General features: G+C 44.8%; 1 protein-coding gene across 3 annotated transcripts; it reads right to left on the minus strand.

The window, feature by feature from the left end:
• Positions 1 to 1,109: 1,109 nt before the first annotated feature.
• On the minus strand, positions 1,110 to 5,809 carry POLR2L (RNA polymerase II, I and III subunit L). 3 transcript variants are annotated; one of them, XM_075425481.1, is made up of 3 exons: positions 5,702 to 5,809; positions 5,083 to 5,190; positions 1,110 to 1,457 (listed from the first exon to the last, which is right to left on the minus strand). In XM_075425481.1, exons 2-3 carry the CDS (start codon positions 5,175 to 5,177, stop codon positions 1,349 to 1,351), a joined length of 204 nt encoding a protein of 67 aa, XP_075281596.1. In that variant the 5' UTR covers positions 5,178 to 5,190; positions 5,702 to 5,809; the 3' UTR covers positions 1,110 to 1,348. The 3 variants fall into 3 exon arrangements, with proteins under 3 accessions (XP_075281596.1, XP_075281598.1, XP_075281597.1); XM_075425483.1 differs by lacking the exon at positions 5,702 to 5,809 and adding an exon at positions 5,632 to 5,694; XM_075425482.1 differs by lacking the exon at positions 5,702 to 5,809 and adding an exon at positions 5,637 to 5,693.
• Positions 5,810 to 23,279: the final 17,470 nt, after the last annotated feature.

The following is a 23,279-nucleotide window of genomic DNA, read 5'->3' on the forward strand; positions in this document are numbered from 1 at the left end:
GTAGTTCTTCAGCTACAGAAAAGAATCCACAGAGATACTTCTTACCCAGCAGTCGATACGCTAGTGCCAAAAGTTTAACTGTACCAAGGAGTAACAGACTGCAAATTAAGGGTTTATCATCTGTTCCAGCCCGTTTTCTACAAGGCTGCTGTAACGAAGACTTGTCCTAGATTTGCATATGGGCTAACGCTGCATTTAAACAGAATCCTGAGGCTGCACAGATGTAGGAACTGGCCTCCTTCCTTTTCAGGTGAGGTGGGTGTGTCTGCCTGGGCACACAGTGGAGAACAGTGTGAAAGACAGTCCAGCTTGCAAGCTGACAGTCTGACGGGAAGGTGAGACCTTTTGGCAGGGTCAATGCCTGTCTCTCAGTGTAGGTAACCTTCACGAGCCCTGCACGTACACCTGACCTCTCCGTGTTTCGTTCCCCCAGGAGAGCACAAGCACTCTTCATTTGGCCAAGCAACACCACACCACATGCACAGCAAAATGTGAAGCCAACGAAATGACTAACAAGTGGAAAGCTTGCATGTGTACCAGCTACAGAGCAGTGCAGGTGCTTGGCAAGATCAAGACTTTGATCCTGTTCACACCAGCCTGCGTAAATTCTCACATCCAGTGCTTCCCATGGGAACACTCACACGTTTTACCTGAATAAAGGGTACTGCTCCATCTGATTCACTGTTTTTCACAATGCAGCGGCCCCAGTGTCCTTATAAGAACTGGGCGTAAGACCACAAGTTGACTTTAACTGCAGTGGAAAGCGCATTCTGCTAACTCCAGCAGCTTTCAGGATTTAACACCTCATTCTTACCAAACAAACTCAATTACTTCCCTGGCGCTGGAACCCTGAGCTTCAGTCCCATGTTTCTAACCGCTTGCCTACCTAGCACAAAACACTGAACTGCTTACTTAATAGTACTCCTAACCTCAAAGTAACCAGCACAAGCAAATGGCACTTAACCCTACCCAGAAAATGTAGGAAGGCTACAGGGAGAGACCGCCCTTTACTTCATTTTTATGAAATAGAATCATTTTTCTACATGAACAAACATTTATTTTTGCTGGCAGAAGCATCTAAAAGTTCACAAAAAAACTCCAAACACAGATTTAAAAAGAAGCATCCAAACTTTTAATTTAATCTCCAAATCTTTGTTAAGTGTACTTCATCTTCCCTTTGTTTCCTCGAAAGAGGTCAGTGGCTTGGGGTGGTATTTTCTCCAGAAGGTAAACATCTCTCAATGGTTGAACTACAGGTGGCTTTTGTCTTTTACTGCCTGAAGTCTAGTTACAAATTTAGAATTAGAGATACGTTCCACATGGCTTGCAGCATGGTGCTTTTTAAATCTCATTTCTCCAGGGGTGCATAATTCAAAAGCTTCTCAATCAGATCCACATGGGCTAGGAGCATTCTGCGGCAGCAGTATCTCTTCAAGCCAAGGGCATCCAGGGCATCTCTATTAATGAACAACAACAATTAAAAAAAAAAAAAGGATGAAGTGAGTCAGAACCACTTGTAAGTGTTCCTAAGCAACATACTGATTACTTTGAGCTTAGTCATAGAGGAAAACTCGTTTGCAGTTTAAACCAAGAATCAGAAATTTATCATGTGCTGTTAATGTTCTTTTCTGTTTACTGCTGTTGACAGGGTGTTTGCCTGTTCTCTGGCCTGCAAAAGCACATGATCTTCCGTTGAAGACGGCATCCAGCTGACACAACTACTGAACTTTCAGAGGTAAGTCTGCAGAATTCCCATAGGAACAGAACCGTAACAGACTAACTCTCACGAATTTCCTCTTCTGAACTACCCCACTCATGAGGACATATTTGGTCATGAAACAGCAAAGTTAAGTGAGATGCAAGTATTTTGATTTTGGAAATAAAATTTTAGTCTTCACAGCTGGAAAGAGACTTGAAATACTGTTCATTTCTAACCTCAAGTATTTAGTTACAGTAACTCAGTCTTCCTTTTACAAACACCAGTCTGCAGAAAAGAGAGGAGGTGAACTGGTTAAAAATCTGATCAATCAGGAAGTGTGAGTGTAGTAGCAGGGACACAGTTCTGAAACATGTGAAATAATTTCTACTCCTCTTAAAATCCTGGACAGTCCATAATTACCTGTGCTGGCTACAGCTCCTGCTATTTGTATGGCAGAAAATAGCACGAAGGCACTAGACAGTCTGCTGACACAGGAATAAGGAATGTCATATCTAAGCACCGTTATCCATGCTATTGTTAGCATCTCTAAGCATTGCTATAACACAACGTTTCTGTATAACTGAGGATGATACTTGCCTACTTCACAAGATATATTTGTGATCTAAGTCATGTTAAAAGGGTAAGAGATATATAGAAACTAAAATAACTCAGAATGCAAACTAGCCCACATATGGATGGCATGCTAATTCTGAAGAAGTCTAAAATCCTTTCCAGTTCCCATGTAAGACGGCATTCAGTTATACAACCTGTTGCCCAAAAATATATAAATAAGGATGTGCAAACTGCTCAACAAATGTGTTTCACAATCTTTCCGCTTAATTCCTTCTGAATGACTGATTGAGATTCTTACGGTGGTGTAGAGAACATGAGTCATCCTAGCCTAAACCACTGCATGTGTCTTCAATGGATATCGCTATCAGACCTCTAAAGATAAGTGACACTATCCAAGCTCTTTAGCACCAACCTATTAACCATAAAGCCAGTCTGATACTCCTTCAGAATTTGACATTCATGAAGTATGACTGAACTCAGGTCTTTAGATCTGTATGATGCAGTGCAAGAATACAGCATTTGCTTAAAACAAATGTAATTTCCTGAAACCTGTAATTCTCCTGTAGGAAGAAGCTGGTACATACTTTTCTAAAGCACAAAGAACTGTAAGGAAGTCTCTTCATAAGCTGGACCATGGTGAAAGGTTGTTAGACTTCAAGCAGTATGGTCTAACCACATGGAGTCAAATTCCAGCAGCTTCTCAGATGATGTCAGTTACTCCTTGTACCTATCAATAGTTCTTCAAGGGCTTAAATAGCTGGGCTATTCACTTTAGGACTATCAGTTACAAAATTTACTTAAGAGAAGTGTATGAACAGTGTATTTTTTAAAAAAGAGTATTTATAAATAGTATCACATAGTATCTAAACTTTTCCAAACACTTGAGAACAAAAGCATCTGATGTCTGTTGATACATAAGTTTTAAGAGCTATCTGGAAAGTTCTGAACTTTCAAATGCAGTTATCAGAGATGCCAAATACTAACATTAATCAGAACTATAGAAGTCATACTATACATTTCAGCTAAAAGAATTTCAGTTGCATTTCCCTTTTCCTCTAGCTTTCCTTTAAACTTGTGGAAAAAGTGCAATTTTAAGGGACAAACAGAAAGGTGTGGGCCTTCTTTTAACCACACGTTGTTTAGACAAGTTTATTTCTTCCATTTTGTCCATCCATTTCTTAAGCCGCTATTAATAGCGATTCTGACACTGCACTGTACGATTGTAACTGGTCGATATCTGTGAACTCTGCTTCCGATCTTGCAATACTGTAACTGCATATGTTTGAACAGGCATCCCAGAATCACACTAGTGACCACAGCAATAGTTTTCAAGTGCGCATTTATCAGTAACAACATACATCTTCCTGTCCCATACAAAATCAGAGGAACAACGAAGACAGGAAAAATATTAAAATGTAATACTTGGAAAATAAATCAGAAGTGCAACCAGAATAGCTCTGACAAATTTCAGTATTAGTGAGAAATGGTTAGCATCCTGTACTATTTTAATACTTTTAACTCTATGAATGAAAGAAAATTTTGTGGTTTTTTTGTAGGAACTTTCCAAATACCTTTAGTTTAGCTGAGTAACACATTACAGCTGCTATGTTTGACAGGTTCTGGGATGTAAATGCACTCTAAAAAGGCCACTCAGAGAACTAATGAGATATAGGAAAAGTATTGAATGATTTTCACAGGACAGTTTTTAATGAAACTGATAATGGTGGGGGGACAGGACATCTTTCCCCTGCAAACTCCACATGAAGCAGGGAGAAGCACAGAGATTAATCACAACTTTCTACAAGTTTACATGAGGTTCAAAAATGAAAGCTTTCCTTCGCTGTTTGCTCTGATCTCCACTGTTTAACATTTGACAAAACAGCATCCTAAACCACAAGAATGTTTTCAGATTTACTTTAGAGAAAAGGCAGCGAAATCTGTGTTGTTAATATACATTATTCTGATATTTCATAGACATAAGTCCATTTAAAAACCTATTAGTAATCCTAACCATGTGAACGCAACACAAATACTATTTTCTTTCTACTTCACAGTTTCAGCATCACTTGGGAGTCTCTCAAACTTCTAACTTTTTTTTTCCACTCCTTTGAATTGCAAACCTATGTTTTGTTTTTTTTTTAATTCAAACTTAAACTTGATGACAATGTAAATATTTCTCAATAGTTACCTTCTCAAACCCTTCTGAATTAGTCCCACCGCAGCCAGACCCTCCTAAAACTATTAAAAGACAATTCCGGCTATGCAAAGTAGACATAGACTTCTTAAAATAGAATTGTTACAACTATCAGTCAGGTGTCTAGTGAAGTTAAACTCTCCCTTCCCCCCAGCAAACCAGTGCTTTCAAATCCGGTTAGCGGTTCTGAGTAGTGAGTATGAAAACAAACGCTAGAAGGGGTATACATTGTTAACAATGTTAGTTACTTCTTACGCTTGTAACTTCTTTCTCTCCCCTTTAAAAAAAAACACACTGGTGTCAAAGTTAACTGTACTGCTTGTTTCTTTCCTTCCTCTTCCACACAGTTAAGTATTTAAGGCTGATTTGGGTATAAAGGTTATGACTTGGAAACTTCCATACTAATACTCAGAAACATTCAGTAGGGAAAGGAGTACTTTGTTACCTATTATAGTTTCTAGCCTCTGGTTAAATAGGTAGCCTCAGGATGCATCTGTAGTTTGTAGCATCTTTACAGCTACTTCGTAATGCCACGATCCTGCGCTTATATGTGTCTTGCATAGTGTGCAATCCCATCTAAAATCCGAGTCAAAGACCATACGGCAGTAACACCCACCCTTCTGTATATTCTGCTTGCAGAAGGCCAAGGTAGGCTTCCCACTTGTTTCCAACTATCTTGCCGCAGGTGAAACATCTGACTGGGATGATCATTTTTGCGCCGTAGCTGTAACGTTAAAAAACACAGTGTCACGCCTCTGCAAAAGGATCGAATACCTCACCCCAGTATAAGCAAGGGCATTCAGAGCCCGCACGAGTCCCGAGCGGCAGCTCAGCCGACGACGTGGCGGCAGGCCAGCGAGGAGCCCGCGTTACGGGGGCGCTGAACCACAGCGGCGCAACACGGCTCCGGTCGCGCCCGGCCACCGGCGGCCAGGCCCGCCCGCCAGGGCCGAGCGGGGTAGCGGCGCTCTGCCGGCAGCCGGGCAGCCCCGCCCGCTGCCTGGGGAGCGCGGCCCGAGCCCGAGATACCCTGCCCCACGGCCCGCGGGAACGAGCCGAGAGAGGGCCCAAGAGGCGGCTGTGGGGCCGCGGCAGCCCGGGGCCTAGGCCTCGCTCGCCGGGCCAGGCCTCCCCGGGGGCGGCTGGTCCTAGTTCGCCCACGAACCCCACCCGAAGGCGGCGAAGCAGATCCTGGCCCTGCTGAGGGGTCCGCGGCCTCGAGAGGCGGCTCTTACCGTAACGGCTGCCAGGGTGCTACCAGTGCGGCCGGGCGGGGGAGGGCGGGGCGCCACCGTGCTGGCCGACGCGAGGGGCGGGCGGGCGGCGATCCGGCACACCCCCGTTTCGGGGCAGGGCGGAGGGATGGTAGCGGCCGAGCGTACGGCGTCCCGGGCGGCTCAAGAGAGCGCGCGTGCCGGGGGGAGGGCTGGTTTTCGCGTTTCGCGTGCGGCGCGCTGAGTGGCAGCTGGGGCGGCGGGAGCGCGGAGCGGCAGCACCGGCGGGGCGAGCGGCTGAGCCCGCCCGCGCTCCTCCTCCTCCTCCTCCTCCTCGCTCCCAGGCGGGTGGGCACTTGTTGCATTGCGAGAGGGCTTTCGCAGCGGCGGGACTGCTCACCCCCGCCCGGCTGAGGTACCGGCGCCGTCCGGGGCGGGAAGCGCAACTGGTGGCGGCGGCGCGGCAGTCGCCAGCCCTGCCCGGCCGGGGGGGTGGCGGGCGTGGCGGGGACCCCGGCGGGAAGGGCTGTGGGACGGAGTCGGGGCACCCCGCGGCAGCCCGCCCGCCGGCCCGCTCCCCTTCCCGCACGGTGCCCGCGGTGGCTCCGCGGCCGGAGAGCCCGTCCCCGCGGCGGGCTGAGGAGCGGCCGGCCGGGGGAGGGCGTGAGGGGGACCCCGGCGGTCGGCGCGCGGCCGGGTCGCCTCTCTGACAGCGCTCGGGGCTGCTCCTCGGCCTCCTTTCGCGGTCCCTCGGGCGGGGCAGGGCGGGAGCGGCTGCTGCCCGGGTGTGCGAGCCGCTCCGCTTTCCCGCCGCCCGCCCCGAGGGGCTGTTGGTCTTTACGCTGCCCTGTGCCGCCCGGACGGTGTCTGCTTCCCCGAAGGCAAACCCGCCCCCGAGTCCCAGTCGGGTTGCGGGCGCTGTCGCGGCTTTGCGGAGAGTTTCCAAACTCCGAGGTCAGGTTGGACCGGACGCTGTCCCGAGTAACTCTTGGCGCTGCTCCTTCCGGCTGTGACCTGTGCGGGGAGCGGAGGGACAGAGCTGCGCGCTGCCGGGCGGCGTCGCCCGCTCCGCAGGGGAGCGTTTGCCGCGGCGTCCGAGGGACGCGGAGCTGCCCTTGCTCCGGAGGCCGCGGCGAAGCGGCCGGCTTTGTTGGGCACCGCAAGCCGCGGAGGTCTGGTAGCATAGGATAATGCGTCTTGGAACTGTTTCCTTGTGTTTCGTTAATCTGAGAACTGGGGAGGCATTGGGCATAGGCTGTGTGTGCTTAGGGAAAGGAAGCGTGCTATGATGGCTACAAACTTTAGGGACAGACTCTGCTGTTCTGGAGACTCTGGGATGAAGCATTGGTCTGAACGCTGTCGGTCCTTACTTTTCTCTTGCTGCAGCGTTAACATTATGCTAGCTGTCCTTGGGCAGAAGTTCTCTAAAAGTGTTTTATTTTCCTGCTGAAGTGTCTGTGAGTTGATACAGTGAACAGCGCAGAGCCATTACTGTCAGGCATATAAATAATTGTGTCTTAATGCACAGCTTATGTTAATACGTCTTTCGTGACTGTTTTTTGAACGACTGGATTATTGACCCTCTGCACAGAAATGCCAGACCTAACTTGAACCGTAAAAGAGCAAATAGTTTTAACAAAGAAGAGTTTGAGTTTGTCTGAAAGTGTTTTTACAATTCTGATTGCTAGTGAAAAGGCAGTAATTTTTGCAGTCCCAGGAACAATTATACGCAGTTGTGAACAGAGCGAATTGACTTGCCTTGGCGGGTAGATGAACCTCCTGCGATCTCTAGATTATTATCATTATTATTATTGTAGGCCAGTGGGAGCCAAACTGTGTCTTTTCTTTTTCTCCTTTGATATCTTTTATATGGGGGGGTTGGAATTTGGAGATTGTGCTTTGATGCGTTCTCAGCACCAGGGCTCCAAAGTAATTTTCTTACTGAACTGTGCAGTGAAAGGCATTTGTGCTTGGAGATGGAAATTTGCGATTTGGAGTGAGAAAAGAGTGGCTGTCACAGGGGCTTCATGGCAGAGCCACATCATTAGATGTAGGTTAGTGTCCTACAGCTGCCTTGTAGAAATGTGCTTATTTCTTAAAAACAAAACTGAATTTTAACTTTCAGACTTAGTTCTCGTATCTGACTTTGCTTAGCATCTTTTTTCAAAGAAAAATTTACTCTGTTCTCACAGTATTACTTTAACTTTGTTATGTCTTTTTTGGATAACCTGCTTTGTCTGGGTGATGGGCTTAATGAGCTAATATGTCTTTTATGGCTGTAACTTCTTTGATTCTAGAAAATGTAAGGGTTTTTATGATCTGTGACCTGGAGAGATCGCTACATACTGAGAACATCCTCTGCTCAACTTCATGTAGCCTCTGCTTAATCTGACTGTTTGCCAAACTGCAGAAGTCTGTTTGAAAGAGTTGGGGGGGCGTTTGCACACATATGACTGTAAGAAATCAGAGTCAATGTTTTACGGGCTGTAGCTCAGGGTGACTGTGCTACCTTGTCAGGAGTGAGCCCCTGTTTGTGGCATGCCACCTTTCTACTCGTCTTTTCCATGTGAGCTGGCCACTGCTGACACTCAGCTGTTGCAGTTTAGTCAAATTTGGTATCGTCAACCATCCTTCTGAAGAGGGATGAAAACTGGAAGGATTGGAGAATTAGGTCTCTTTAAGCATCCTTCTGAAGAGCAATTGCCAGAATTGGAGTCCTGTCTTCTAGAACTCATCCTAGAACTGCATGGCTCTTTCTCATAGCTAAGTTTTTGTCCCATTTGTGGTCTCTTGCCACCTTCAATAAGTAGCAGTCCCCAGACTGCTGATTCTTTGGGCCTTCAGCCAGCCCGGTGGTCAGGAAACCCGTTGGAGCATTCCTTAGCATTGAGCAGAAGAGGCTTCCCTAGAACTAATAGAGTTGAAATAAGTTTGAGAACCATGGACTGCTTTTCTGATGTGCTTCTGGAGCAGGGGCATTGCAGATAATATATCCCTCTTCCTGGTTAATGCAGTACAGGGCTTCTTCCCTTGATCTGAACAACCTTTGAAAGCTGACAGTGTTCTGTCCCACCATCACGCTTGGATTGAGGTTTCTTCTAGGCATTTTTTTTGTGGATTTAGACCTACAAAGTGCAGTTGGGCATGACTGCTCCGTGGCACTGTTAGTAGCGAGTACTGAAATCCTAGATTTGGTGACTAAGGACTAGATCCTGCTTCCTGTTCTCCTATCCACAAAATGTAAGGGAAAATGTTGCTGTTTGTTTAAAAAACAAACACCAGAAAAGTCAATTAAGTGACCTGACTGACTGAACTACTCTTAAAATACTTTTATAGCTGGAGTGGTCATATGACCTCCTGCAGCTCATTTTGGCAGATTGTGTCTTTTGTGACCGTCTCTCTGTAATTAGGGCTGTAGGAAGGAGTTGTGGGATCACTGCACTCATACTGGTAGCGTGAGAAACCAGTGGCTGAGAATTTATTTTTTTTTTCCACTTTATGGGTTGCAGTATGTCAGGTTAAGGTGTGCACCCTAACAGGTCTGGAGACTTCAGTGCTTTTCACCTTCTGTGGTTGGTCCCCTTATTCTGACTTTGCTTGTTTCTGCATACTTGTAGATAATCACCAGAACTGAAGACTTGGGTCTTTTAAGATGTCATTTGCGAGTTAGGTAGCAGTTGTGTTCAATGGTAGTGAATCCTTATTTAAATTCAGGACTTTTTCGATGAGCTTTTCAGTGAAGGATTGTTTTGGTACTATTAATAATGACTTGCAACCTTCTATATACCTGTGAATAGCCCTGTTGGCTCTGTTTGGAGTAGAGCGCTCTGTTTCCTGCTTCATCCTGTGGTAATTTAGAGAAGGAATACTTTTGATTTTCACTCCGTCTCTGACTAACACCTCAGAATCATGTACATGCTTATGAAACTTCGTGGTACCATATTCAGCGTTGTACTCCTGGATCTCAACAAAGCCAGAGAGAGAAGAACCCTGAGAGAAAAAGACTTGCATGAATCTTGAAATGAGTGATTAAATAGGACATTAGTCAGGAGCCAAAACATGACATGGAAAAATACGTAGCAGTAGAGAGCCAGAGCGAGAGGGGAAGGTAAACAAAGAAAAACCCAAAAAACTATGCAAGACAAAGCTTGGCTGATGTTTTCCCAGGCACGTTCTCTACCCTGAGTCTATTAAATAGTGTAGATTTACTGTTGGGCTTTCTCTAGTCCTGGTTACCTACTCTGAAGTGTGTCATCCATCCCATTCCACAAAAGGGAAAGAGAAGTGGCTCCCTCTGGAGCTGGCTAGTCTGACTTTGGAAGGATTTCCCTCCTTTCCCTCTAAAGCTTGCAGGCTCCAGGAGCAAAGACTAAGCTGGAATCTTGATTTGTTTTCCCTTTTGATTTTTTTTTATTATGTGCTCTGCCCCCACCCCCCCAGCAATAGGATACAGCTTTATACATGATGGTGGGGAGGTGGAGAAAGCCAAGAGGGAGAGGCAGTGATGATGGAAGGAGCAGAGACTTGTCTACTCTGTAGAGCTTTGCATTGTTTAGTTGGCCTGCATGCTGTTTAATAGCTGCTCAGGCCCCTGGATTTAGTGAAACAGATACAGAAGCTGCTAAGCAAGTAGAAATGAAGAGCAACCTCTCTAAGCTGGGGATGCGACTGCAGCTTCACTGTAATACCCGACAAGCCTGATGCTGCTGATTTCATTAAAAGCAACATTTGGGGCCTCAAAGCAGGGTTTAATACTTGCTATATATTTTTTTAAATATGCTGACCTTATCTAGTAAGCCTGTAATATTTGTTGCAATGAATAGCAGCTGCTGCATAAATAGATATATAATATCAGTTGCCAATTCTGAAAGCTGTGCGGAGACTGTGACTTGTTTGAAGTGGGGTTGCTATTAAAAGGCAGGTGGCAGGATGTTTATTTTACACCTTGTTAATTGCTTGTTTTTCCTGCTGTAATTGGCTTCCTAATGGGGGCAGAATGCACTTGGTTTTGCACACAAAGCTTCATTAGTGACAACTGATTGAAAGGATTTGGAGGGTGGGATTTATATGAAATATATATGTATTGAGTAACAGATGTCTCTGCTAAATAGAGTGTGTGAGGGAGTCAAAAAATGCAAATGTTTTTCCATAAAATGATTTAAGGTGTCATTGTGTTAGATGTAAAGCTCACTGCCTGTTACTCGAGAAGGGGGCAGAGACTTGATTTTGCTATTTTTGTGGGGTAGAGACTTTGTTCCACTTCACTGCACAGGAGTTAGGATGCTAGGATGGTGCTCTGTACTTGGGACTCGGACAGTGTACGTGTATTCATAAGGATATCTTTAATGATCTCTGTGGCACATCTAGAGATTGCTCCTGATAACAAACTGGGAGGAGATGGTGAGCAGTGGTGCTGTTTAGTAGCTTTCTAAGATTTGTGGAGGCTTCTCTTCTGCTTGTGTACATTAGTGCTGTTTCACGTGTCCTCCCATTTGCACTGGGCCCTTGGAGGCAGGGCATTACTGTGGAGAAGCATAGCTGGGCCATCTGTATTTTCAGGGTGATCCCAGTTGTGCTTAGAAGTGAGAGCTGAGGTGGTTTTTTTGACTAGGGATGGGTGCTCCACAAAGGCAGTTCTTGTTTTAATAGTGACTTTTTTTTAATGTGGTGTAAGGCTCCTTAGTGTAACAGACTAGTTAAGAATTGTCCATTGATGGTCGTCATGATGGTCATCAGACACAGTTGTGTCTGATGCCATGAACAGAATTTTGCGATGTTTGGTTTAATATGCTATTGTACCTGTAGAAATTGCTCTAGGTGTCAGGTGAGTGTAGTTTTATGTGTGTATGTGTACATATTTATGTGTATATAAGTACATGTATATAAAATTAATAATAAAAAGGTAAGATAGCCCTTCATGGAAATGGCTCATCACCCTTAGCTCTCCCTAACCGCCCCACCCCTGCCTTTTTTTTTTTTAAAGTACTGAGATGGGATTGGAAAAAACACCCCCCTATTCCCTCACTTCTCTGCTTCCTCAGATGTCAGTATTTAACTAGTTTAGGACTGGTTTTATCTGTCATGTTTGTTCTCAGTAAGGTCACTTCAGGGCAAAAGTATAATGTTTGCCAGTCTTGGATTGACATATTTTATAAGAAAAAGCCTTTATTATATGAATATATCACAGCCTAATTGACTGTTTGGGGGGGGGGATAATATCCTGAGGCAGCATTTTAATCGCAGAGATCACAGGAGCTGCCGATCAGTTCTGCTCTTCCATGCAAGTGTCCTCAGATGACAAAATAATACCCTTTCTTGGGGGGGATGAAATGCTTTTCATTTCTGCAGAATCTTTGCAGAGTAAAGGATGGACTATGAAGTTGAGGTGAGGCCAGGACTTGTCACTTATAAATACTTGAAGGGAGGAGCCTCAAGGTGGTGTTCTTCCATGGTGCAAGCAATATGTGCATTCCCGTTGAGTTTATGGATGTGCTTTTATCTCTGATGTACTTCCTGTCTTTGGGAATTTTTGTCTATGGGTGTATAAGCAGGTCCTTTCCCATCAAGATCTGTCTCTATTTAAAGAGACTGCAGCAAGCCAGTCCTCTTGTAGTAGTTTGCCCAGGCATCTGTGAGTCCCTGAACTCCAATGAAAAGGAATGGGGCCATTATCTAACTTATTTTTGAAGTCTTATCTCTGAGGCTCTCATAAGTGATGATATATGTATTTGGAACAAAGAATTAGAGCAGGCTCTGCTGAAAGCTATCCTTTGGGCCTTCTGGGGATGCTTATGTCTGTGTTTAAACTTGATGCTTGGGCTTTTTCTTCCATCTGTCTTCTGGCCGGTCTTGTGTCTTGCAAGACTTCATGGGAGTGGGAATAAAAGATGGTTGTTGTAAGCAGGAGCAAAGATCCATCTTGCTGAGTACCTTGTCTGTGACAGTGGCCAGTAGTGGCTACTTAAGGAAGCAAGCAAGCTTATAACAAGTGTGCAGTAGTAATACAATGGGATGCTTGCATTTTATGTTTCATGGAAGTCTGTAACTGTAGTCTTGTTCCAGAACTGATGAGGTAGGGAAGAAAATTAAGTTTTTCTGATTAAAACCACTTACTCAGCTTGGGCGTGTCAGCCTGGTGTGTCCAGATTAAGGTGCTGGATGTCCTAAACCAGTCCAAAGCCGCCCCTGCTATGTCCTGCATCCTGGTGCAAGACAGCTATTTCTGGAAAAGTCCCTGCTAGTGTGCAAAGCCCAAGATCTCCCAGTGTACGGGGCTTCCAGTGTGGACTTGGAGAGGAGGACATAGTCGATGCATAGGATATCATGTTATCATTCATCTGAGTGGGCTGCTGTGCACCTATCATTGTGCCATCCACAGGGAACTTTCCATTGCTTTGTTTATTGAGCTGCTGTTTTTAAAATTAAAAACAGCCAAATGTTTCATAAAATATTAAGACGCACTGCTTTACCGTCTCTCATCAGATTAAGTATGTCACTTTGTGTGTCCTTAGGGTGATGAAGCCAGTCAGCTTGGTCGTTCTCTCACCTTAAGGATGCATTAAGGTGACATGCTTCATCTCACAAGGGGTGCTGAAGCTATCACACTGCAGAACTGGTAACCGTAGGGGTCCTGCACTTTGACTGTGGATTCTCAAATGGAGTTTTGCAGAAGCAATACGGTTTGCTTTGTATGAGTGAATTCCTTTTTGTTGAAGTGCTTCTTGAAAAAAATGTTGAGGTATTACAGTGGTAGACACATGCACGGTGGCTGCTCTGCAGGAAAGAAATTACGGTGTGTTTTGTATGAAAGACCAAGAACTGTTATGTTCCAGTGGGTAAAGGGGGAGAAGCCCCTATATTCCTCAAACACTCTTTGTGAATGAGGATTTTGAAGCTGTTTTGCTTGCAGGTGAATTAATTTTTTCGGCGTTTTAATCACAACACAGTGGCACTGGAGTGGCAGAGGGTTGGGAAGTTGTGGGGTGTAGTAGCCTCAGGACTAGAAGGCTGAGGGAGGGTCTCCGGCTTGCTGCAGAGAAGCCCTGAGGCCTGCATGCTGGTGAAACACAATTATGTTGGAGCTGGGACCGAGCTGTGGAGAGCTAGCTTTCACTGAGTTTTCCATCATCTCTTGCCTCTACCCAGCAGTTCTGGCATTCTTCAGCAAGTATATAGTCCTTGGGAATGCTGCAACATACTGGGTTAAATAGTCACGTAGTTTTAATAAACTCGGGATACAAGACCAACTGGAGTTCTGAATGTCCTTGTTGTTAATGGTTGTGTTGCCTCTTTAAACTCAGTATGTAACGGCACATGTGGCATGTTACTCTTGCATTCCCACTGCACACAGCTAAATCACATACACGTGCACATCAGGGAGCAGTTATTCAGGAGTCTGTTCTGAAGGGCAGCAGTTCCTTTGTCTGATCTGTTACGCTGCTGCTGCTTTGCTTGGTGGTGGTATGAGGGAATAATAAAGTAAAGCCTTCAATCATATGACCTGATCAGAGAGGGTTGCCTGTAGTGATTGATAAGTCCTCTCGGAACAATAGGCTGCTTGAGCTGTGCCCGGGGACTGATGGGTTTGGTTGGGGTTTTGCGTTTATTTTTGGCCTAAGTAAAAAGAACAGAGGGATCAAGGTTGCAGTTTTGTTTACAGCCTGCCTTCAAATCCCTGCCTGATCTAAAATGGTACTTAACTGTATATACCTCTGCTTTCCTCAAAGCTATTTGGAAAGTACTTTTCCCATCTCTTTTAGGATATGCTGAGAATTTTGAGGACCCCCAAATTATTTTGATTCCTTAAATTTGCTCTCTGCCAAGTAGGCATAAAACAAAGACATCTTTCCTCTTTTCACCCTTGCACTCCCCTGGCCTGATGAGCGGCATGCTGAGTGATGGACATGGATTTTCATCCCTGGGACATCGTCCCCCAGCCAGGGCTTTTTCCCACAGGCCTCTTGTATGACCTTGTCAAGCTGCTTCACATCTTTTGATTTATGACACTTGCCATTCTCAGTAGAGAAGATAAGCTTAATATTAAAGAAAGTGGTTGCATTCTGTGAAAGAGCTTTTTCTGTTTGTATTGAGAAACCTCTGAAGATGAGTGTGGATTCTGCCTAGCTCTGTAATAAGTGAATTGTGCCGTGGTTTATCTGTAATGTGGGTGGATGTTAACGTGCAGCGTTACAGAAGGATGCCACCTGTCTGCATCTGGGCCAGAGGTGTATTTGGATGTATTTGCATTTCTGCAGAGGAGATGTATTTTTCTTCTTCTCTGTTGAGATACATCTCCAGTGTGTGGGGTCAGTTTAAAGCAGAGATGTCCTATCTTCTTAAAATGCATGCTGAACAAATATACTGTCCCTTCTATCCTGCAGAAGAAAATGGTATGGGGGTGAAAGAATAGTTTCCTCCCAGCACATGTACAGCCACTTTATGGATTGAGGAGGGGTTTGTGGAGCAAAGAAGAGCTATTGCTGTTGTAGAGAAATACCAATTCAGTGCCCTCTCTCAAGCATTTCTAGCTTCAGCCACAGTGGTTGTGGGCTAGTGCTGTGCTGCAGTGGCTCTACCTGTACTGCTGCTTAGACATTCTGCCTTTGTCAGAGTGAATCGGGACATCTGGAGGAAAGGGACTGTAGGATGACTAGGACTTTTCTGTCACACACAAAAGAAAATTTCTTACTTGGAGAATGGATAATAGAATGCCTTTATTCCAGAAAGCAAGAACTGCCCAGAAGATGCTGCTCCCCTGGTAGAGGTGAGGACACAGACAGCTACACTCAGAAGTAGAAGAGGACATTTCTTCATCTAGATGCAGTGGTAGGCTTGAGAAGCATTTGTTTTCTGAAGGTTGTTTGTGATCTCTTACTGTTCTGTTGGGGTTTTATGTTTCTTTGCTCTCTCTGTCAGTAAATGACCATTTCATTTTGACAGCGCTGTACTGTTTAAATTTCAGTTAGGGCCAGTTTATTGTGGACCTGTTTAGCATCACTTTTATTGCTTGCCTGCATTCCTGCTCTGCTGCGGGATTGTCATTGCAGTGCCTTTTGAGTATCAGCTTTGCTGTCAACTGGCCTGACTCCTAGGGGTTGAAAAGCTGCTTGGGGATTCCTCTGGGAGCCTAAGGGAGTTACTGGTAAGAAGTCAAATTCTCTGAAGTCCCTGAGAAAGCTGTCATAAGCCTTGTGGCTGCTGGGTTATTGCCAAGTCCTTTATTCATAGGACCCATGATGAGCCATTGCTGGATTGTAATGGTTTCAGGTTCCTTTATTATTTATTATGAGAGGACAGCCAGTTCTGGGCTGTTGTCTTAGCCAATATCAGAACACACAAGATTCTCTGTATCAAAGAATTTACAGTTTAATAGCCTTGTTTTCTGGCTTCTCCCCCCACTTTCTGTAGGCTTCTTTCTCCATCCACCTAGTTTACCTGTTGCAGTTTTTAGTCCTAGCAATGATTCGTCCAAAGTCAGACTGCTTTTGCACCCTGTGGTTTTTGGCGACTGGAAGCCCCATTTACCATGTGCAGTACTGACTCTGATGGCAAGTGCTGCTGTGGATAAGCCAGCTGTCCTTTACTGCTGCTCAGTTACTTGTTACAGTGAGGAAAATGGTTTTGATGACCCTTCCTCATGATATGGTGTCTGTAAAACTATATACGTGTGTACACACACACAGAGTGTATGTATTAACTCTGCGTTTGCCTGTTGGTGACTTGTTCTGTTGGGCAGGCTTTTGTATAAGTTTCAGGGTAGGCTCTGACCCTGCATATTTGCTCCATATCCTCAAGGCATTTGGCAGTTTGTTGTCCCCTCACCTGTCTCTGCAGTGAAAGAGGTGAAAGTCAGAACTGGCTTATTTGCCTCATGGAGTTTCCTCTTTTTGCAGATGGCTCATGACTTTGTCCTGCTTCACGGTGGACAGTGTTTGGTATGACTGAATTTTGAATAGCTAGTGATGAAGTTTTCATTTCCCATTGGAAGGTGGCACTCCACCCGAACAGCTTTCATTCTGTGGATGTCTGTCTTGGTGCAATCTTCTTCTGTTTTCAGTTTAGTCCAATTGCCCTACACTCTAACCACTTAGTAAAAAATGAGTGGATTAAAAAGTTACCCAGAGCAGTATTGAAATGTCAAGCATGTGCATTCAAAGTAATTTCAACTATTTAAATTTAAAATGAAAAGTGTTCGTGCATTGAAATTGTTTGATACATTTCTCTGTTCAGGACTGAGCTGGGATGGAATCCAAACCAAACCATGCGAGATCCCTGGAGGGAAAAGTGTAATGCAAATTGGAGGTAGAAAAGTCAGTTTGAGGTTTGGTTTGGCTTTGTCTTTGCAGTCTCTGAATGTGTGCCAGCTATGGCTGAACAGCAGTAGGACAAATATTTAGGTGCTGCTGTACAGCCTATGGAAGCTTTTATTCAGTGGCATGCATTACAGATTTCATACTAGACCTGTGAAAATGTGTTTCTGTCAGAACCCACACCACTTAATTTCAGCACAATGTTCTGCCAGTCCTGAAATGGGTCAGCATTTGCTCACAGAGAGGTTGCTTGGATGCAAGGCTTCGTTCCGGCTATTTCTTTTCTTGACTTGCCTTCTGCAGATATAGTAGTAGTAATAATAAAAAGCCCCAGCAAAATCCTCTCCAAAATGATGCTATTACAGCTGATATATTGATAATTTTAGCAGTCATTTGAGTTGTTAGTGTTTGGTGTTTATGTTGTGTTTATTTTTTGTAATCTGGAACGTCTCATTTTGATTTGAAGTATTTTAAGATTTACATATGATAGCACTACAGTAGAGCTAAGCATTTGGTCAGCTGCATGGATGTCGGCAAACAAGTCAGGGGATGTGTTTCTGAGCCACTGTTTGGAAGAGCTGGGATGTAAGGGGCTGACCGAAAGCTGGAAGTATTTGTGGGGGGAAAAAGAAGCTTTTCTGAAATCCGATATGCCAAGCTGCCCTAGTGTTTGTTAAGTCTGAAGTCAGAGTGGAGACACCAAATTTGAGGGACTGGAGAGGGAAGAAGTCACAGACGATGCAAAAAGTAAGGCTGGTATTTAGCACCTGTGAGTGTAAGTACGTGTGTGTGTCTGTGTGTGCAGATGATGAGAGCAGGGTGTGACTGTTAGCAATTTCTGGATTTACTGTGGAATAGTTTGCATCACCACAGACACAGAGGAAGCTGCTGCTTACTATTCTGGCCTTGACTTGTAATAGCTGCCTATGAGCGTTGATGTCAGCAAGGATCACTGGAGTGCGATGGATCTGGTACTGTTTACCCAACACTCAGCCTGCAGCTTGTGCTCAGCGGCATGGACTGGACTGGGTGTAACAAGGAGTAGATAATGTCAACAGGGTAGGAGAATCCTCTTGTGACTATAGGGCAGACTGCTGTGGAAATATGAGGGAATGGGGAGTTGAAAGTCATGAAGGAAGTCAAACCAGGGGTTTGACTTTGATGTAGCAGCACATGGATGATGAGGATTGAAGGCTGAAGATTCTGAGTGTAGATGCTCCAGTTTATCTTCAGAAGCCAAAGGTCTCTCTTGAAAGGTTTCCTTCTAAGACAAGGTGTGCATAATGTGCATACTGTGTTATGACTGTGTGATGTACACATGTAAAATTGCCTTTCACAGCGTCCTGCTGCTGCAGAGTGGATCAGACTGTCTCTCCTTCTCTGCTTATGCCAATGAAAATAAATTGCTCCATCATAACTTGTGAGGAAAGCAGCATTTTGTAATAGTGTGTATAAGGCCACTGGCCAACAGTGTTGAAAACAAAGCCAGCCCTTCCTGTGGTGTTGGATGCTGCTTCAAGGTAGGTGGGCGAGCCAGCTGGGCAGAGAGGCAGTGAAGCTGTCACTTCTGCAACTTTCTTACTAATGGCTGCTGAAAGGGGCTCTTCTCTGAACTGTGGACAATATGTGTTTTTCTTGCCGCTTTCCTCTCCCTCCATCTCCCAGTTGCTGAAGACAGCCCTGTTGCTTCTGTCAGGGAAGGTGCTGTTTCCTTTCGCAGCTCACAGAGCAGGAGAAGAGGCATTGCACATATGGTATTTTGTTCCAGACATTTTTTTACACCCCTCCCATTTCATTTCAGATCTGTTTTCTCTTTTTAAAAGCTTCGCAGAGCAAAAGATGAGGCTTTAATGACGCAGGGAGGAGGGAGGGAGAGGGAACCTTCCCTCTTAATTTTCTGCTGCTTTTATGTGTCAGTGATGAAGTAGAACTTGGTGTGAGTGTCAGTGTCTCTACGCACAGTGGTGCAGAGCAAATGCCTCATATTTGAGTCATATGGGGGATAGCTGAAAGGAGATTGCATAGGCAGGGCTGACAGAGAGGCAAATGCTGGAAGCTGGAGCTGTGACCAGCTGAGAGAAGGGGGCTGCAGCAGACCTAGCTCTGTCTGCTACCTGCTTCTTCTTTTCTTACTTTATTTATTTTTTGCCAATTCTGATAGCAGAGCACAAGAGTAGATACAGAGTGATTTAAGGGGGCTAGCAGAATCCTGAATGCTGCCCTCGGCTTCTGAGAAGACCTTAAGCCTTCCAAGCTTGTTTATACTCTCTCATTTCACAGTAGTCACGTGATGTTCTCCGTGATCAGTCTTGCCTGCTTTATGTTTTCTCAGGTTTATACAGCTGCTGTGTCTCTGAGTTCTCCTGCAATACTTCAGATGCTTCCTTTGCTTCCTCTCTGCATCCAGTATGTGACTAGGGTCAGGGGTGTTGGAACATGAAATCTCCTTGTCCTGTTTTCTTTGTTATCAGTACCCCATGATCAGCTTGTATTCTGAGAACACCTACTGGTTATCAGTAATGTTCATCTGTAGGACAAACTTGTGCTAAAAGAGGACTTATTTTATGGGATGTAAGAAGTGAGGCAGAAAGTGACGTGTTCAGCAAGTCAGTGAAAAGAGCTATTGCTCCAGTCCAGGTTGTGCTGCCATATTGCATCCGCTTGGCTAGCCTGTGTCCTGTTTGATGCCTTTGTTGTTTCTCTTGAGCATCTGAGCTGATACTTGGTGCAACACAAAGGAGTCACCATAGTATTTCTGGCTTACTGGTGCTGCTGCATTTCTGAGCTTTCTGTCAGGGAATGGAACTATTCTTAAGCCTCTTATGGTAGAAGGATCGCAATAAGGTCACCAATTCTTGCACTTGGTATATTACTTTTCCCTGATGTTTGTTCCTTGCTAGAATACAGTTGCTATTTCCAAAAAAGCACTGTTTCCTTAGAAAAATGAAAATTCAGTTCTAGAAAAAAGAGTTGTCTTTGCTGGAACTTGGCTGAAGGCTGCATTTGTCTTTGCGCATGTGCTATGGGTTGTAAACAAAGTTTGCCCTGCTGTTTTCCAGAAGGAGCCACAAAGAAGCTTAAAATATGCATTTCTGTGTGTCTCTGGAGATTACTGTGCTTTCACCATTTACTTTCATCTGAATTGAGCATTGCTACGCAGATTTAACAATAGTGGAGGCCAAGTAAGGGAGCATAATATTAATCCTGTTTAGTTGGCCCTGTTTAGTGTAGCTGTTCCTAATACACTTTGGCTTGGATTCATGCCACCTAAATGACGGGTCTGAAATAAGACATGGAGAGATGCTTATGTCTAGATGATGACTTCCATCTTAGTGGCAAGGGTTGTTCATTTCTCTCTGTTGACCTTAGAGGAAGGTGACTATGATGATCCGCCTAACTTGGGTACTTCACAGGTGCCTGAAGCTGGGTCAGATGCAGCCGAGTCTAGTGTTGGAGAGTCCATGCAATGCATGGAAGACCCATTGTCCATACCACCTTTTGCAGCTTAGCTTTGCTGCTACTTGGGTTGAAGGAAACTCTGCTTATACTTATGCAGAGCTGCTAAAAGCTTGTTTCAAGTTGTATCTGTATTCCTTCTCACTTTTTCTAGTGTAGAGTTTGGTCCTATGCTGCTAGTAATGTGAAGGATGATGGCTTACTTTTGTTTTGCACAGGTATCTTGACTAGTGGTTGTGTGTCATTAAGTCTCCGTTAAGCCAGGAAGGGTTGCTGCTGCCGCTGAAGGTATCGGCTCAGCAAGAAGCATTTACCTGTCATTTGACCTTCAGTGTGACATAACACTTGCCCTTATCTCAGACTGCAGGTAATGGTTATCTAAACTCAGCCAGAGACCTCAAATAAGGCAGAGCCATGCCTACAGGGGCTTCCTCAGGAGTGGCAGAGCACAGGAAGGGCCAGAGGGTGTAGGTAACATCTCCAGGTGCAAGATAATCCTTGGTGTGAAACCTTGCAGATTTCTCCTTTCTCAGAACTTTCTTGCCATTTGTCACTCAGTCAGGTCTCTCTTCTAGACTTCCCTATCCATTCCTCCCCCCAGTATGAGAGCTGGAGGTGAGCAGAGAATCATCATGTCAATCTGAGATTGTGCTAAACCAATGAACTGGGAGGATGCGTTCCCTAACTTTGCCATTAATTATACCTGCTTGTGATGTACGATTCAACCACTGGGTGTCTCTGGGCTGTGCAGAGCTCCAGGCAACAGCTAGTCTGTAGAAAGCTAGTGCTCTGGTTATGCTCGTTCAGGATGCAGTTTGTGGCTGCATTTTTGTACTTGTTTTGAAGGGCATTGTGTTACCTTCTAGCTTGGCTACTCAGAATGTGGCTTCCTCACTTTTGAAAACGGAGTGAGGTGGCACTGTGTGGTAAGGTGGCACTGTGGGTTGCAAATATTAACTGTGTAGTCCCATTCAAAGGGCAGTGAATTCCCCAGACTGGTTTTGCTTTATTGCTGTTTCTGAATACCATACTGCTCTCATTGCACTGAACTGTGAAGAAGGTCTAAGGGAGGAGAATGTTAGCACAGCAGCTTTGCTACCTTTCCCTAACTGATTGTCTTTTTTCTTTTTCCCTTAGCTATGACAAGCTTACTCTTGCATGCACAGTCAAGTAGGTAATTAATCTGTCTCTCAACAGGGCTCTGCTAGCCACAATATTTTCTTCAATTCCATGGAAAAAGTTACTTTTTCATTCTGATGCTGGAAGGGTGAAAGGCAGCCTATTCTCTGCTTTAAAAATGCAGTGATAGAAGGTAAAGCTTTCATTAAACATGCTTGGCTGAGTTTATGTGCTTAAGTATCTGAACTGTGGCTAATATCTTTTGAAAGAGAAGGAAAGAACACACCTGTAATAGCCAGCATTTTATGTTTGGATAGTTAATCAGTAGTATTTTCAGCAGTTAATCGGTAGTATAGAAAAATAATTGAATTCATTCCTTCATAGATGTAGGCCAGAAAAAAATCAAAATATAAATGTCTGTTGCTGTAGGATAGTTCTCCCCTTCGTTCCATCTTGCAGTCATTTAGGAACATTGACATCTAGGTGGTTTGCAGGTGATGGTATCGATGTTGCAGCTTTCTTTGCTGTTATTCACTTACCTGATGAAAGACTGGTGAAACAGGTGACTCGTACCAGGAGTTCTTTCTTGCTGAATTGGCTTTGAGTGGGTACCTGGCTACGCTGAATGGTATTTTGTCATTAAATAGGAAAATATGCCAGCAGCTGGATGCACAGTTTGGTCCCATCACTTGCCTGTGTGCTATTTCTCACAGACTTCAGCACACGTTTATGGTGTGTAAATGGCGAGATAGGATTTTGTTGGACTTAAGCTGGCATTTAAGCCTATCTGAGGTGGTATTGCTAAGTTTTGGGAGTGGTCAGGATGTTACTCACTCAGTGGTTTGCTGAGGAATGTCTGGAGGAACAAGCCCCGGAACTGGGATCAACTGACTTTATAGATTTCTGGCAGTGATTGTAGTAAGATGAGCAGAGGTGGGTATGTCATGTTCAAGACTGAATAATAGTAGTAATTTTTTTTTCTGAATTGGTTTCATGGCAGCACTGAACTACTGCATGGATAGGAAAAACATGCTGAAAATTAGCTGCTGGGTAGTACCTTGCTATACTGTGCACAGCAGCATGCTTTACAATTGTGTGGGAGCTGAAAGATGTCTCGCTGTACAGATGTAAAGTAATTCTGGTCAGTTGCTTGGTGGCTTGTGTACAGGGCTTAGACTTGCAGCAACATAAACTGGAGCTCTGTTCATAAATCAAGCACTTAGCTGTGATGTGTGGACAAGTGTCATGTTCATAGGTGGCTCTGCCAAAGATTCATTACAAACTTGGTTATAAGTTAATATGTAGAGACAGCTGTAGTGTTTGGCTTGGATAAATACCCTGGTTCTGGATACATGAGATACAGGTGGAGTTTTCCTCAGTCCCATCAGTGGCAGCGAAGAGCACTGAAAGGGGCAGGAAAACTCACCTGATTAACAGTTGGCTCAGAAACTGGTGCCATTGGTGGAATTTTGGTTTCTTTGATCATGGGGAGGTTTACATGGCACGGGGCCTGCTGGTGACAGATGGAGTCCAGCTGTCTCGAAGGGGAAAAAGGATTCTTGCCCATGAGCTTGCGGGGCTCATTGAGAGGGCTTTACTAGGTTCAAAGGGGGAAGGGGACATAGCTCACCTCACTAGAGATGAGCCCAGGTGTGGCATGCCAGTGTCCAGGGGTGAGATGGACAGCCCAGCTCAAGTGCCATCTGCACCAATGC

The sequence above is a fragment of the Opisthocomus hoazin genome, chromosome 7, assembly GCF_030867145.1.
Source record: "Opisthocomus hoazin isolate bOpiHoa1 chromosome 7, bOpiHoa1.hap1, whole genome shotgun sequence".
NCBI classification, from domain to species: domain Eukaryota; kingdom Metazoa; phylum Chordata; class Aves; order Opisthocomiformes; family Opisthocomidae; genus Opisthocomus; species Opisthocomus hoazin.